This window comes from Uranotaenia lowii, chromosome 2, assembly GCF_029784155.1.
Source record: "Uranotaenia lowii strain MFRU-FL chromosome 2, ASM2978415v1, whole genome shotgun sequence".
NCBI lineage: Eukaryota > Metazoa > Arthropoda > Insecta > Diptera > Culicidae > Uranotaenia > Uranotaenia lowii.
In genome coordinates this window covers 54,928,442-54,943,574 of record NC_073692.1, presented here as the reverse complement: position 1 = coordinate 54,943,574, position 15,133 = coordinate 54,928,442, and the positions used below count along the sequence as shown (strand labels likewise).

Here is a 15,133-nt window from a genome sequence, read left to right as displayed (position 1 = left end):
ATATGTCAGACAGTCGTTGAACTCATAAAACGTACTACTTAGATACCTTCAGCAACGGTTAGAAGCAGGATTGTGCAACACCCCGATTGTTCCCAGCCCTGGTTAGGTTAGGTATTATGTTGCTGCATCAAAAAAGTTCTGCCAAAATCAGTGAATCGGTGATCTGAAAGAGAACGAAAAAGGGATACAGAAGGTATATGATTCACAATGCATATTCATATATGGTCTCAATTTCCACTCATGAAAGTAGAACGATTACAATGAATAAAATCGATCCCAATTGAAACAGAGACAATGTTTCTTAGGTGATATATGAGTGCTAACGTTTTATTGGGAAACGAAAAATTGATACGACTTCAAACAGAAGTTAAAGGTTGGATGTTTTGGGAAAAAAATGCACTGAATATGGATCTTTGTAAATATGAATAAAAGCTGAAGTTTTTCCGAGATACCTTAATAATTCAAATTCATCTTTGAATCGAACCTGGTTCATTGCAACTTTGTAAACAACAAAATATAGTTCCTAAAAACTGACCACAATCTCGTCGGGACATCTCTGCTGCTGCAGCTTCTGCTGTTTTTCGATCCTGCTATGGTCTAGCACTTTTTGCAACCGTGAAACGTGACATAAAACCTTCACACCATCCTGTCTGATTTGGACTTTTAGTCGCAATCCCACGAGAAGAGTAGTTTGCCCTTCTGGGCCAGGGATGCATCATATCGGTTGCAAACTTTATTTTTCGAGCGTTGTGCATTGGTTGGATACGAACGTTAGAATGTTGGTGTTTTTTTCGCAGAATCATAAAATCAAATGTTTAGGAGAACATCTTGAAAAAAATGGGCGAAATTTGTCTACCAAAAAACCGTTATTTTGCTACAGCGTTACAACATTGAGAGGGGTTCTTCGCAAAGTTCAATAATGGAGACCGATTCAATATTGACACTTTTCCTGATGTCACTTTCCACAACCCCAATGATTGATTTTACTTTTTTGTAATCCCTGTCTTTGACCTCTGAATTCTGTGTGAATGGAAACGACTGGCAACGATGCTCAGGCAAACAAACACGTTTGATGGTGGCGAAAAATCTGCTCAAATTTTTGGGGAGGATATTTTTCCAACCTGTCATTTCACATTTATTCTTCGACAGTCTATTTTATTCAGATTTGCAAAGAATTGTAGCACTTGAGGAAACTATTTTATAGAAAGTGAGTATTGCAGGTTTTACCATTAATATTTTAATGGAACAAATCAGATTTAGTTTTAGAATCTAGATTCATGATTCAAATTCAGAATTCAGATTAAAGATTCAGAGAAAAAAAAATCAGAATTCAGATTCAGAATTCAGATTCAGAATCAGATTCAGAATTCAGATTCCGAATTCAGATTCAGAATTCAGATTCAGAATTCAGATTCAGAATTCAGATTCAGAATTCAGATTCAGAATTCAGATTCAGAATTCAGATTCAGAATTCAGATTCAGAATTCAGATTCAGAATTCAGATTCAGAATTCAGATTCAGAATTCAGATTCAGAATTCAGATTCAGAATTCAGATTCAGAATTCAGATTCAGAATTCAGATTCAGAATTCAGATTCAGAATTCAGATTCAGAATTCAGATTCAGAATTCAGATTCAGAATTCAGATTCAGAATTCAGATTCAGATTCAGAATTCAGATTCAGAATTCAGATTCAGAATTCAGATTCAGAATTCAGATTCAGAATTCAGATTCAGAATTCAGATTCAGAATTCAGATTCAGAATTCAGATTCAGAATTCAGATTCAGAATTCAGATTCAGAATTCAGATTCAGAATTCAGATTCAGAATTCAGATTCAGAATTCAGATTCAGAATTCAGATTCAGAATTCAGATTCAGAATTCAGATTCAGAATTCAGATTCAGAATTCAGGTTCAGAATTCAGATTCAGAATTCAGATTCAGAATTCAGATTCAGAATTCAGATTCAGAATTCAGATTCAGAATTCAGATTCAGAATTCAGATTCAGAATTCAGATTCAGAATTCAGATTCAGAATTCAGATTCAGAATTCAGATTCAGAATTCAGATTCAGAATTCAGATTCAGAATTCAGATTCAGAATTCAGATTCAGAATTCAGATTCAGAATTCAGATTCAGAATTCAGAATTCAGATTCAGAATTCAGATTCAGAATTCAGATTCAGAATTCAGATTCAGAATTCAGATTCAGAATTCAGATTCAGAATTCAGATTCAGAATTCAGATTCAGAATTCAGATTCAGAATTCAGATTCAGAATTCAGATTCAGAATTCAGATTCAGAATTCAGATTCAGAATTCAGATTCAGAATTCAGATTCAGAATTCAGATTCAGAATTCAGATTCAGAATTCAGATTCAGAATTCAGATTCAGAATTCAGATTCAGAATTCAGATTCAGAATTCAGATTCAGAATTCAGATTCAGAATTCAGATTCAGAATTCAGATTCAGAATTCAGATTCAGAATTCAGATTCAGAATTCAGATTCAGAATTCAGATTCAGAATTCAGATTCAGAATTCAGATTCAGAATTCAGATTCAGAATTCAGATTCAGAATTCAGATTCAGAATTCAGATTCAGAATTCAGATTCAGAATTCAGATTCAGAATTCAGATTCAGAATTCAGATTCAGAATTCAGATTCAGAATTCAGATTCAGAATTCAGATTCAGAATTCAGATTCAGAATTCAGATTCAGAATTCAGATTCAGAATTCAGATTCAGAATTCAGATTCAGAATTCAGATTCAGAATTCAGATTCAGAATTCAGATTCAGAATTCAGATTCAGAATTCAGATTCAGAATTCAGATTCAGAATTCAGATTCAGAATTCAGATTCAGAATTCAGATTCAGAATTCAGATTCAGAATTCAGATTCAGAATTCAGATTCAGAATTCAGATTCAGAATTCAGATTCAGAATTCAGATTCAGAATTCAGATTCAGAATTCAGATTCAGAATTCAGATTCAGAATTCAGATTCAGAATTCAGATTCAGAATTCAGATTCAGAATTCAGATTCAGAATTCAGATTCAGAATTCAGATTCAGAATTCAGATTCAGAATTCAGATTCAGAATTCAGATTCAGAATTCAGATTCAGAATTCAGATTCAGAATTCAGATTCAGAATTCAGATTCAGAATTCAGATTCAGAATTCAGATTCAGAATTCAGATTCAGAATTCAGATTCAGAATTCAGATTCAGAATTAAGAATTCAGATTCAGAATTCAGATTCAGAATTTAGATCAAGATTATAGCTTTCATAATCAACGAAGGAACGTTTTGGAAGATTCAGCTCATAGAAGTTCATCGTTAGAGGTGACGGTTTGAAAAATCACCCACTCTCAATTCTGAACCAAGTCTTAATAACCATTTATCATTCCGCGTACTCGAGCCATCCAAGACGAATATCCCATCGAAAAAGTTGCCCACCAAAGACCCAGAATTCCGTCCCGAAGTGTCTACATAGGCTCTTGCCATCCATGTGCAGAAACCAATCGAATAAACGTTCGTTTGTGTGCGTGAATGTTTACAACTTTTGCCACCCTCACCCTTGCGGAAAACCAAGAGCAAACCTGAGAGAATGGAGTAATTTTCCACTTACACCAACATCATCCTTGGTGGAAAATATCAAAGGAAAACACGTCCTGTTTGCTTCCAAACCAACAAGAAACGTCAGAACACTTTGCCATCGGCGGCGAGGGCTTCAAAGCACTCACACCACAATAATGCCAAATTTTTGCTAGAGCATTTGGCAAATTGAGGACGAGAGTGCCTTCTGTGGTATATTTTCATTTTTCTTGCTATCATTTCAGTTCACCACTTTGGGCGAGACAGCTTTTCCGACAGTAAGTACACCGTCACTCGTCGTCGTCTGTCGGATTGAAATTGTTGTGTACTACTTTCGCGAGCATGGAATGGGATGCTTTGAAAATTTGTCCGCTCCGTCGTTGTCGTTGTCGGTGAAAAAGTGGCCGAAAAACTACTAACTAATGACTTGGAGGCAGTGCTGCCTGATCGTAACATAGTTGGTTGGAATGTAGGTAGAACCATCGAACCTTCGAACCTTCGAACCGTCGAAAAAGAAATTCGAGAAACAGAAAAATAATCTATCGATTTTCGAATCAAGTTTTATTAGAATTCTACGTAAATTTCAACCTCTGCCTAACGAATAATAATCTACATCCATTGAAGAGGTTGCCAAAATCCAATGCCTATTGAGCAAATCTCTGTGCAGAAAAGTGTAGGTACTGTACCAAAAATGATATCAATGGAAAAGCACTACTGGCATAAAGACTTGAGCTCACAAGCAAAATAATACATGACCACTACTCAAGCGAAACAAGAAAAACAATATATGGGATTTTCAACCTATTTCATCTCATTTCAAATTCATAATTCATTAAGGCTGGAACAAATATCAATTTCATCTTTTGTCACCCCCCCCCCTTCGAAATTTCCAAAAAACCCGAAGGGGGGAATAAATAAAGTTCGAAGTATTTTATGTAATTTTCGACAAAATATTCAAATATCCAAAAGATTACAAGACGAAAATACAAATTTTGGAAGATGGAAGTTTTTTCACCTTTTGTATTCTTGATTTTATTGAATTATTCGATAAAAAATTACTTGATTTATATGTTTTGTGCAATGATATAGTATGCAATTGAGTTGCATACAAGCTTTCGTGCAATTTAATCCAATTTATTTGTTTTTCGCATTATCTTTTATTGTCCCCCCCTCGCGATGTTCCAACTCCGAGTGACAAAAGAAGGATTTGAAATTTGTTCCGGCCTAATTATCCCAAAAAAACGTAGTGAGAATCAAACTCACTGCAACATCTCATTTCGACTTACTGATCCGATACCTTACCCAGTGCACCATTTGAGTCGGTTAGCAAATGAAAGTTTTTTTGTCATAGTACTATGACGTCTTTCTGCCATCGTCGATTATCAAAAACCGCACTGAATTGGTCGTTTGCCGTTAGGCCGGTGTTTTTTTGAAATCTTCCTCCTTTGTTTTAAATGAGGAAGGGATGAGAATGGAAAGGAAATTAGGCGGGAATGAGAAACTAGAAACTGTTTTCTATTGAAGGCCGGTTTACATAAACATGCGGAGCTCATCCTGGATGGTGGTTTTTTTGCCGAAACAAAGAATATTTTTCTCTAATGCCGGTTTACATACAAACACAGCGCTCGGTACATCATTCGACAATACCCTTTTGGCTAATTGTTTCCATCCTGCTTTGTCTTGTAATAGGATATGGGATATGTTTAATTTGGTTTCTCTAAGAGATATGCTATGCGGTCGCGCTAGGATGGTAGGACAATGCCAGTTATGAAGCTTGTTAATGCCGGCTCGGCATAGAATCTTAAACCAATAATTCCAATTCCAAGGATGTTCATTTTGGAGTAGAGTCTGATTTGTGGGTATAATATCTTTATGTTCTCTCTCGTCATAGCAAACGACTATTGGAATAGCTTTCGACGGATACGCAACCCAATTAACGCAATTGTAGATGTTCTTCATGTCTAAGGTGACATACAACAAATCTTCGATGATAGTACTCCTATCATTTCGATGCTTGCTGATGGGATAAATATTGAGTTTAAGAAGTACCATGTTTATGTTTATTTCGGAAGTGTGGTGTACCAAATAAAAACACGAGCGACTGCTTTATTGAACGGTGAGAATTAAACTGAGCTAATTGGGAAACGGGATGCTTTATTTATACTCTCTTATACTGGTGCCGCTCTCTCTCGATTATGCCATTTTACTCTTCGTCGCCTCGGTCGGTCTCGCGGGTTGCTATGTTATAAGACAATACACTGCAACTACTCCCTCTCCTAGTTCCGAGGCGGTTTCACCACTCGATTGTATCTCGTAACATAGGTTCCATCCGGTTGATGACGACCAACGCTTGACGGAACCGGAAGGGCTTCAGATGATGGTTCTTCTCCCGGTAGGCTCTCCATTGGATCTTCGTAGATTGAGTCATCATTCGGCTCAGGACCAGGGGTGGCTCCGTCAGCTTCGTTTCCATCAAAATCGTCGTAGGGGTACTTCATTATTTGGTGGCTGCGACGTTTGACAGTTCCCATCTCTTGAGTGTGGCATTCGTAGAGCACAGAGCCTAGCCTAGCCACGATGCGACCACGAATCCAGGACTTCTTGTTGGGTTGGCGGTAGTCCCGGACGTAGACCGTTTCATTGATGTTGAAGCTGACATCCTTTTTGGTTCGGTTTTGGTATTCGACAGTTTCTTTCTGCCGGATTGTAGACCTGGACTTCAAGTTGTCGAATCTGATGCGCATTTCCCTTCCAAACATTCGCTTGAAAGGACTTTCCCCAGTCGACGTGTGTGTTGTGGCTCGGTACATCTCCAGGAATGAATGTAGTTGGACACTTATCGGCTTCTTTGCAAACGAGGGGTCACTCGCCAGCTTCTTCAGTGCCGCCTTGACCGTCTTGACCGCGTTCTCGGCTGCTCCATTTGAACACGGGCTATACGGTGCTGTCGTCAGGTGCTTGATGCCACGGGAAGAACAGAATGCCTGGAATTCTTCCGATGTAAAGGCAGTGCCGTTATCCGACACCAGAGTGCTGATCAGACCGAATCGGGAAATATATTCGGCCAACTTTTCCGACGTCTCCTTGGAAGTTAATGTTCGAACGGGGTAAACTTCCAACCACTTGCTGTAGCTATCCACCAGGACTAGAAAATCGGCACCTTGGAACGAAAAGTGATCGACATGAACTCGATCACCCGGGGCAGATGTCAACCGCCACGGTGAAATTGGATCACTCCTCTCCGGCCGCAGTTGGAGACAAAATTCGCATTTCTTCCCGATGTCCTCGATTTCCTTGTCTAATGATGGCCACCAGAAATATGACCGTGCTAGGGACTTCATCTTGACGATCCCCATGTGTACGACATGGAGTTCACTCAGCAACGGTTTCCGAAGCTTCGCCGGGATGACGATGCGGAAACCCCAGAGAAGGACGCCTTCCTCCACGCTTAGTTCGTCTCGTCGCTGGAACAGCTTCTTGATTTCGCCGTCCTCAAGGTTTTGAGGCCAGCCCGATTTCAGATACTCCACGACTCGACTAATGACCTTGTCCCTTCGGCTTTCGATTATGATCTGCTTCCGCTCCACCAATGAGCGGGTTTCGACTTCGATGAAGTTGAGAAAACTGATGGCTTCTTCCTCGTCGACCTTCTCGTCTTGGTTACCTGTGCATGGAAATCGAGAAAGAAAATCTGCTACGACGTTGGATGTACCTTTGATGTGTTGGATCTCGAAATCGAAGTTGGACAGATAGACTGCCCATCTCTGCAAACGCCCTGCTGCGGTTTCCGGTATGCCTTTTTCCGAAAACAGACCGGTCAGTGGTTTGTGATCTGTCATCAGGATGAAACGACGCCCAGAGAGATAGCTGCTGAATCTCTGGACACCGTAGTAAATCGCCAGCGCCTCCCGATCGATGACCGAATAGTTGGACTCGTGCTTCTTAAAAACTCGGGAAGCAAAAGAAACTGGTCGCTCCTTGCCGTCTGGGAAGACGTGTACGATCACTGCTCCAATGCCTTCCTTCGACGCATCACTGTAGAGTTTAATCGGCAGATTACGGTCATAATGGGCCAGGACCGTGTCATCCGCCAAAAGCTGCTTCGCCGCTTTGAATGCCTCCTGGCACTCCTTGGACCAACGGAACTTCACCTCTTCTTGCAGCAACCGGTACAAAGGCTTCAGATGTTGTGCCAAACTGGGACAAAACTTGGCATAATAGTTGACCAGTCCCACAAAGGCACGAACCTCCTTGACGTCTTTTGGAACTCCCAACTGGATTATTGATTTCACTTTTTCAGGATCTTTATGTAGACCATCACTGTCGATGTAATGTCCAAGATAACTCACACCACTCTTGAAAAACTCGCACTTGGTCTTATTAAGCACAAAACCTGTTTCTTTCAACTTACTAAGCACTTGTTCCAGGTTCTCTAAATGTTCTTTCACTGTTCGTCCAGTTACCAGCACGTCATCCAGGTAAATTATCGTTCCTCGACAACCTTGCAGGACTCGTTCTAGGGTTGCTTGAAACACTGCACACGCCGTTTTGGTCCCAAACGGCAATCGATTCACGTAGTACACACCACGGTGAGTACTCCACGCCAACAGATGCCTTGCTTCTTCATCCACTTCCAGTTGGTTGTAGGCATTCTTCAGGTCCAGCTTGGAAAAATGCTTACCACCTTGTAGCGCTGCGAAAATGTCGTCAATTATCGGGAAAGGGTGGTGGTCGTCCTTCAACCACGGGTTAACGGTCAGCCGATAATCTGCACACAAACGTATCGATGAATCCTTCTTCAAAACTGGGACGAGGGGGGTGCCCCATTCTGCTTCGGTTGATGGCACCTTGGAGATAATGCCGATGTTCTCCAATCGATCCAGTTCGTCTTCGATCTTCTCCTTGAAAGCCAACGGTACCCTGCGCGGCTTGAAAAACTTGGGGACAGCTCCATCCTTCAATGGTAGGTGAACTTTGCCGTATCGATAACAGCCTAATTCACCCTCGAAAACTTCTTGGTACTTGGTCAGCAGCACGTTCAACGGAGCTTTAAACTCTTTCATGCTCTCCGTCAAATGGCAAAAGTTGATCCTCAGTCCCCAACGCTGCATCGTCTGACGCCCTAGCAGTGGTTGCCGGTCACCCTCGAAGACGAAAATTTCCTCCCTGGACTTGTGGCCTTCGAATTTCATCTCCACCTCGAACTTTCCTGTTGCTTGGAAACAGGACCCATTGTAACAGACAAACTGCTCCTTTCCGCCAGTCTCAAGATGCACTGATTTGAAATATTGACTGTACAGCGCATTTGAGATGGCATTAACCGGACTCCCAGTGTCCAGTTCGAACTCGACCAAATGTCCGCCCACACGGACAGGAATAACCACGGGAGGGGGCGCATCCAACTTGTTCAGCGCCAAATGGTGAACTTTCGGTTTCCGGTCCTCTTTCGTTGCATCTTTCCTATTCGGGCAAACTTTGGCTAGATGCCCCTTCTTGTCGCACACCTTACACACATAGGACTTGTACTGGCACTTTCGGAAATTATGATCCCCCTTTCCGCACGCATAACAACGGAAATTTGGGCTCGCCGGTTTCTTCAGCTTGTTTCCTTGGTCTGATTGGAACTTGTTAACCTCCAAGGACTCCCGCTGGCGCAACGTTGACTCCTTTTTCATCGCCACCTTAACCAGGGCTTCCAAATTTGAGTCAGGATCCTCCTCGCACACTCGTTCATATACTGGGCCACGTTTCAGACCCACCACAAAAATGTTTTTGAGAAAAACCGGAAGGTCGTTCCCAAATTCGCAGTCAGCGGCCAACTTCTTGAGACGCGTCGACCACTCTATCACCGTTTCGCCGTCGCCTTGACGCGCTTCGATGAATCTCGTCCGCTCGTGGAAAGTCACCAACGTTGGGGTAAATCGTTGACGCATCAACGAACAAAGTTCGTCGAACTGCTTTGTTTCCGGCTTGTCCGGAAAACACAGGTTCCGAATCGTCTGGTAAACCTCCATCGACACCGCTGTGAGCAAAAATGCCGAGCGGCGCTCGTCTGCTTCCTCCTCGACTCCATAGGCCACGAAGAATCTCCTTAGCCGTTCCTCGTATAGGGACCATGAATCGCCAATATTAAACTCTGGAGGCTTGACGTTCATTTCGAAATCCCTTTCGTCGCCAATTTGTGGTGTACCAAATAAAAACACGAGCGTTGTTTACTACAACTAGTGACTGCTTTATTGAACGGTGAGAATTAAACTGAGCTAATTGGGAAACGGGATGCTTTATTTATACTCTCTTATACTGGTGCCGCTCTCTCTCGATTATGCCATTTTACTCTTCGTCGCCTCGGTCGGTCTCGCGGGTTGCTATGTTATAAGACAATACACTGCAGGAAGGCTGAATTAAACAGGGCTATGTGCGCCACTAAATCTCAGATGAGTCGTGAGAATTTTGTTCTCTCCGTTGTCGCAGGATGTCATCTTTAAATACAGTACAGGTCCCATAGCTAGCGTATCACATCACTCCCCCTTCCTAGAAAGTTCCTTGATCCGAAACCGAATATGACGTCCACTTCAAGAAATTCGATCAGACAGATGCTCCAAATCACGCATACAGTATGCTTGATGTTGATAGTAAATGTCTTGTCGTTCCGTGAGATAACTTCGTAGGGTCCTAACTCGGTCGGTCCTCAAGTACACGTGTGAGCAGCTGTCCCAGTCTTTTGGAATAAACACGTGTCGCTAGATGTACTAGATTACAATACGGGATTTTGAGGGACGAATGTATTCCATGAAGAGCTTTGGTTCTTTACGAAGTGTAGAGAATATTGGAAGATTATAGGGCACATAGGAAATTTATGGCATACCCTGTATTGAATGAAAAAGAACGCGAATGATGAAATAAAATGAGTTACCATTAAAAAAAGCTCTCTGTGAAGTCAGGAGAGAGAGAGGGAGAGTCAGAGTAGAAGATATTTCACGAAAGGAGAGTTTTAGTCAGTCTACAAAGTGAGCTTATAGTGAGATGTAGTTGAAGTGATTTGGAAGTAGCGACCAAGAAAAGAAATCTCGATTTGTCGGAACAGGGAACGTCCGGTCAGTCACGACACGAAGCTCTTCAAGCTTATACTAAGGAAGCCTACGAAATTTGGCATGACATGGAGGGCCTTCAACATGGATGGTGTGTTTAACGCTGTGTTGGACTTCTTGGTTAGGGAGACGTGGTCTTGTGACGTTGGAAAACTCGCTTAATAAACCGCCAAAGTTATCGCTACTTACAGTTAAATGTTTGCAGGTCGACCACTCCGTCTACAATTAAATTAACTTACCCGTGTGCTTTTAAATTTGCTTCTTTATCTACTAAGCACTCACCTCGTAAATTCACCATCAGGTCGTAGTTAGTACTTCAAAAAGTCTGTGTTTAGAATAGGTGCGTGACGTCAGCTATTTATGGTTAATCGCCAGGGAAAGTCTCTAAGCAACCCGAAAGTTGGCTTGAAGATTTCGGTGCCGAACGTTGAGATGCGGAAGCCGTTGGCAGCGTACAAATTCAGGCCTGTAGATGATTTTGCCTTTTGACTTAGCGAGCACGGCAGAACCGGCAGATCTGTGCCAGTGTCGACAAGAAATTTTTAGTTTGTTGCTGGATCGTGAATGATAAAGCGGGATTGACTAAAACTGCTGCATCCACCAACCGTCGGACGAATCCTATAATAATGTTGACTAGTAAACTTCACATGGTTACAAGCTGTACTAGTTTTATGATTGAAACTGATAGGGCTGGCGACAGCTTCTAGCATTTGGGCCAAACCATCGATGATAAAAACAATAGCCGTGATCACCGGAGTTGCTTCAGGAATTATTCTGGTTGCTGAAATTGCTGGTACGAGATCTGCTGCGGCCTTTACGTTGAGCGGAAATTTCGATTCGCCTTTCGGCGATAACGGCAGAAGTTGTTTAACTAGTTTTAGCGATGTCTGCAAGCTTCTCCGCCTGTTCAGCTGCAGAGTTTCCTCGGAAATTTTGAGTAAGGCTTGTGTTGTTTCCGGAAGCTGTTGTAGCCATAGGGACTTCAGAAGTTTTTCGTCTGTAATGAAGTTTCTGACCAGATCGCATTTCCCCCAGTATCTGAGATGGCTTGCAGTCATCTAATTCACATCATCTTAGGAGCTGCTGTATTCGGTTTTGCTGACGCTGTCCTTTCCTTGACGGTGGTGTTTTTATCAACTGCGCCGGGGTGAAATTTCGCGTGTCTACCTGAATGATGCCAGCTAAAGTAAACTTAGCTTCCACTTGGGCAAACCAAAGAACTGGATCGCGTTTCTAGAACGGGCTGATTTTGATTACAACACAATCAATCACACTGCCTGCTTGTGAAGTAGATGCTTGTGCTGCCTGGAGCACGGCTTGCAGCCGGATGATTTCGTTCTTCATGGTCTGATTATCCATCATCGTTGAACTTTGGGCGGCTCGGAAGTGGATTTTATGTGTAGAAATCAGTTTATGTCGCCTTGAAGAGAGACGTAAAAATTTGACACACAGCCAGTTGAGCCCAAGTGTATAAATTTGTGTGTTTTCTTATCCACTGTGTGGTGTCACCAATAAGGAATACCAATCGAAACGCCAGCGCATTTAATTGTATTTCAGAAGTCAAAAATAAACAATGCAATATGCGCCACTAAATCTTTAATGTCGTGAGAATTTAGTTCTCTCCGTTGTCGTAAGATGTCATCTTTGAATACAGTACAGTCTTTGGATGCAATAGGTCCCATAACCCATATCAGCGCATACCGAACGGTATTCTCGGTAGCTGCTGATGTTGTGGCGGGGGTCATGCCCATCTCGCTCTTGCTAGAGAAAGATACCCATCGTTGGACCCATCGCTTGATCCCTAACGTCGGATTCTGGATGGATCGGAGACATGGAGAGGTGGATTTCTGCATGACATAGTTCTTGACTGGTTACAGATGCTTCATGCAGTACCACCATCGGTCTGCCCAACCTACGGTGACACAGTAGAGACACCAGAGCACGTAGTGTTCAACTGTCCAAGGTTCGAAGGGGTACGCGCTAACATGCTTTTCGCTTGCGGACCAGACACGACAGCCGACAAAATTGTGCGGAGGATGTGTGAGGATGTCAATACTTGGCGCGTGGTCAGCGATGGATTTACTCGAATTATAACTGCCCTGCAGAGGAGTTTGAACCAGCCCCAGTCCGCGACCGGTGTAGGATGACTCCTTCGTCGGGGAGCAACTGAGTAGTGTGCGTCCGAACCTGGCAGTAAAGCATACAAAGATAAGGCTTTACCTTCTGCGTATGCCGAGCTGCGAGGTACGTCGCGCGTCTATGTAAAGGATACCTCCATCGTTACCGTCGCGGAATATCCGAGTCGAACGCACCCTCTGCGACGGAGGCTGTGGGAATAAGACAAGACCTCCTCGCAGTCGAACTCGTAGAGGGAAGAGTACTCAAATCGCGGAATACTCTCGGGTAGAGTGGTCTCACGTCGCCGTTGGATGAGCCTCTCGAGTTGGGTAGGATGACATCACCGTCGGGATTCATCTGAGTCGCAAGCGTTAAAGACCCGTACATGTGCTGTGACAGGCGCGAGTCTAGGATAGGCTGCTCTCGATTCGGTACACGGCGGGCAAAAAGCCTAGGGTTGCCAGCCAAAGGAAGGAGGAAGACCGGACCACGGTCGGAGTAGAATGCCCTTTCGGTGGGGGGCATTCGAGTAGTGTGCGTCCGATCCTAGCAGTTAGATGATACAAAGATAAGACTCTACCATTCAAAGATAAGGCTCTACCTTCTGCGAATGCCGAGCTGTTAGGTACGTCGTCAACGTTGTGTAGGATGCCCCACCGCCGCGGAGTTTTTGAGTAAAACGCGCTCCCTACGACGAAAGCTACGGGGACAAGACTTCACCTTCTTCGCAGTCGAAATCGTAGCGGAAAGAGTATTCAAGACGCGATATACTCTCGGGTACGGTGACTTCACGTCGTCGGCGGGTGAGTCCCTCGAGTCGGATGACGTCTTCGCCGGGAATCATCCGAGTAGTTTTCGTAAAGTCCCGAGCGTGTGCTGTGACAGTCTCAAATCTAGGATAAGCTGCTCTCGATTCGGCACACGGACGGGCAAAGGGGAGAGGGCCTCGAGACTAACCAAACAGAGCCAAAATCTCGAGTCGTTAGTCGAGATACGAGTAAAGGCCGAACCTCGAGTCGTCCAGACGTGACCAGGTCTCAGGTGGACTTTATAGCGTAGGGGTACATAGTATCTAGAGTCGAACAAATGAAAGCATGGTAGCATACTGGGAGGACGCGGTGGCTTGCCGTGCCTTGGGATGCAATCTGTAAAATGGATTCACCATCTGGGTGATCAACTAATAAAAAATGACCCATAACTAGCAAGTGCAACTTTGACCAGAGACATACTTTCAAGTGTTTTCGGGTATCACTAGCTTAGCTTAGCTTGATTGGCTGCTCACATCCACCTTAAATCGTTGAACTTGAAATGCTTTATCAAATTGAGTTTATGATGCATGTATTTTCTCCCTCTTTTCAAAACCTTGGTCAATTAAAAAAAAATTTACTTTAATGAAATCATCATTACACGCCACGCATTTCAAGTCCCACGATCGCAGGCGTGGCTAAGTAGAACAAGTTCCACGTCGCCAATGGTTGCTACTCCGTGATTGACCGAGGCCACCAATTTTGTACAAAGGTCAAATAAATGGTATCTGGGACTGACAGCACATTCACATTGCCCAAAACTGATGCTCTCTTTTTAAACATCAATAACGGCGCCGGCCACGTCCTAGCAGTCAATAGATAGATTGGAAAAAAGAAAGGGATGAAAGAATGATTTCGTGCTTTAGGACCGAGGTTAACTCTGCATCCTAGCAAAATAATTTTGGTTTGGAGTTTGGGTATAAGGATATAATCAGGAGACACTTTTGACTAGTGCAATAGTTTTGGTTGTAAACCTTATCTAATATGCGTCTGTCGTATAATATAGTTGATCAAATAATCAGAACTATTTTAAAGTTTTTTTTTATTTCTTACTCTTTACCTTTTTCGATAGAACAAGATTTTATAGGTATTTTTAATGTGTTATAGTTAAAAAAATATAAATTTAAATCTGATTGAATTCAATGAAACTTAAATTTTAATATAAAAAAAACTGAAAAAAAATATTTAAAAAACAAAATGACATGATATAAATTCATTTCTAAACATTATTTACAAGAAAATTATAAACATAATCTTAAAATTTTCCTTATTTTGGTTCTAACCAAATAAAAAGAATAAAATAGATGTACATGTTGAGCTTGAGCTTGAGCTTGCTATCAACTACGGTCCACCTGCGGCCCCATGGCCAATGGCATAATGGTTGCACTCCGTGATTGGTTCGAGATAATCAATGTTGTACAATGAACCAAATGAAAGGTGCTGGAAACAAGCATCACAATCTCACTGTACACTTTTGAGAATCTCCTACTTTAAAATGAACCAATAACGACGCCGGCCAAGTCCATGTAGT

General features: G+C 42.5%; 2 protein-coding genes across 2 annotated transcripts in view; one reads left to right on the top strand and one right to left on the bottom strand.

The window, feature by feature from the left end:
- LOC129743935 (neural-cadherin) overlaps positions 1-15,133 on the top strand; it is an 833,438-nt gene that overhangs the window by 23,627 nt on the left and 794,678 nt on the right. The gene's annotated exons all lie outside the window — the stretch shown is intronic.
- LOC129741398 (uncharacterized protein K02A2.6-like) lies at positions 5,867-9,745 on the bottom strand. The gene has a single exon (XM_055733122.1). The coding sequence runs from the start codon at positions 9,743-9,745 to the stop codon at positions 5,867-5,869; it is 3,879 nt and encodes a 1,292-aa protein (XP_055589097.1).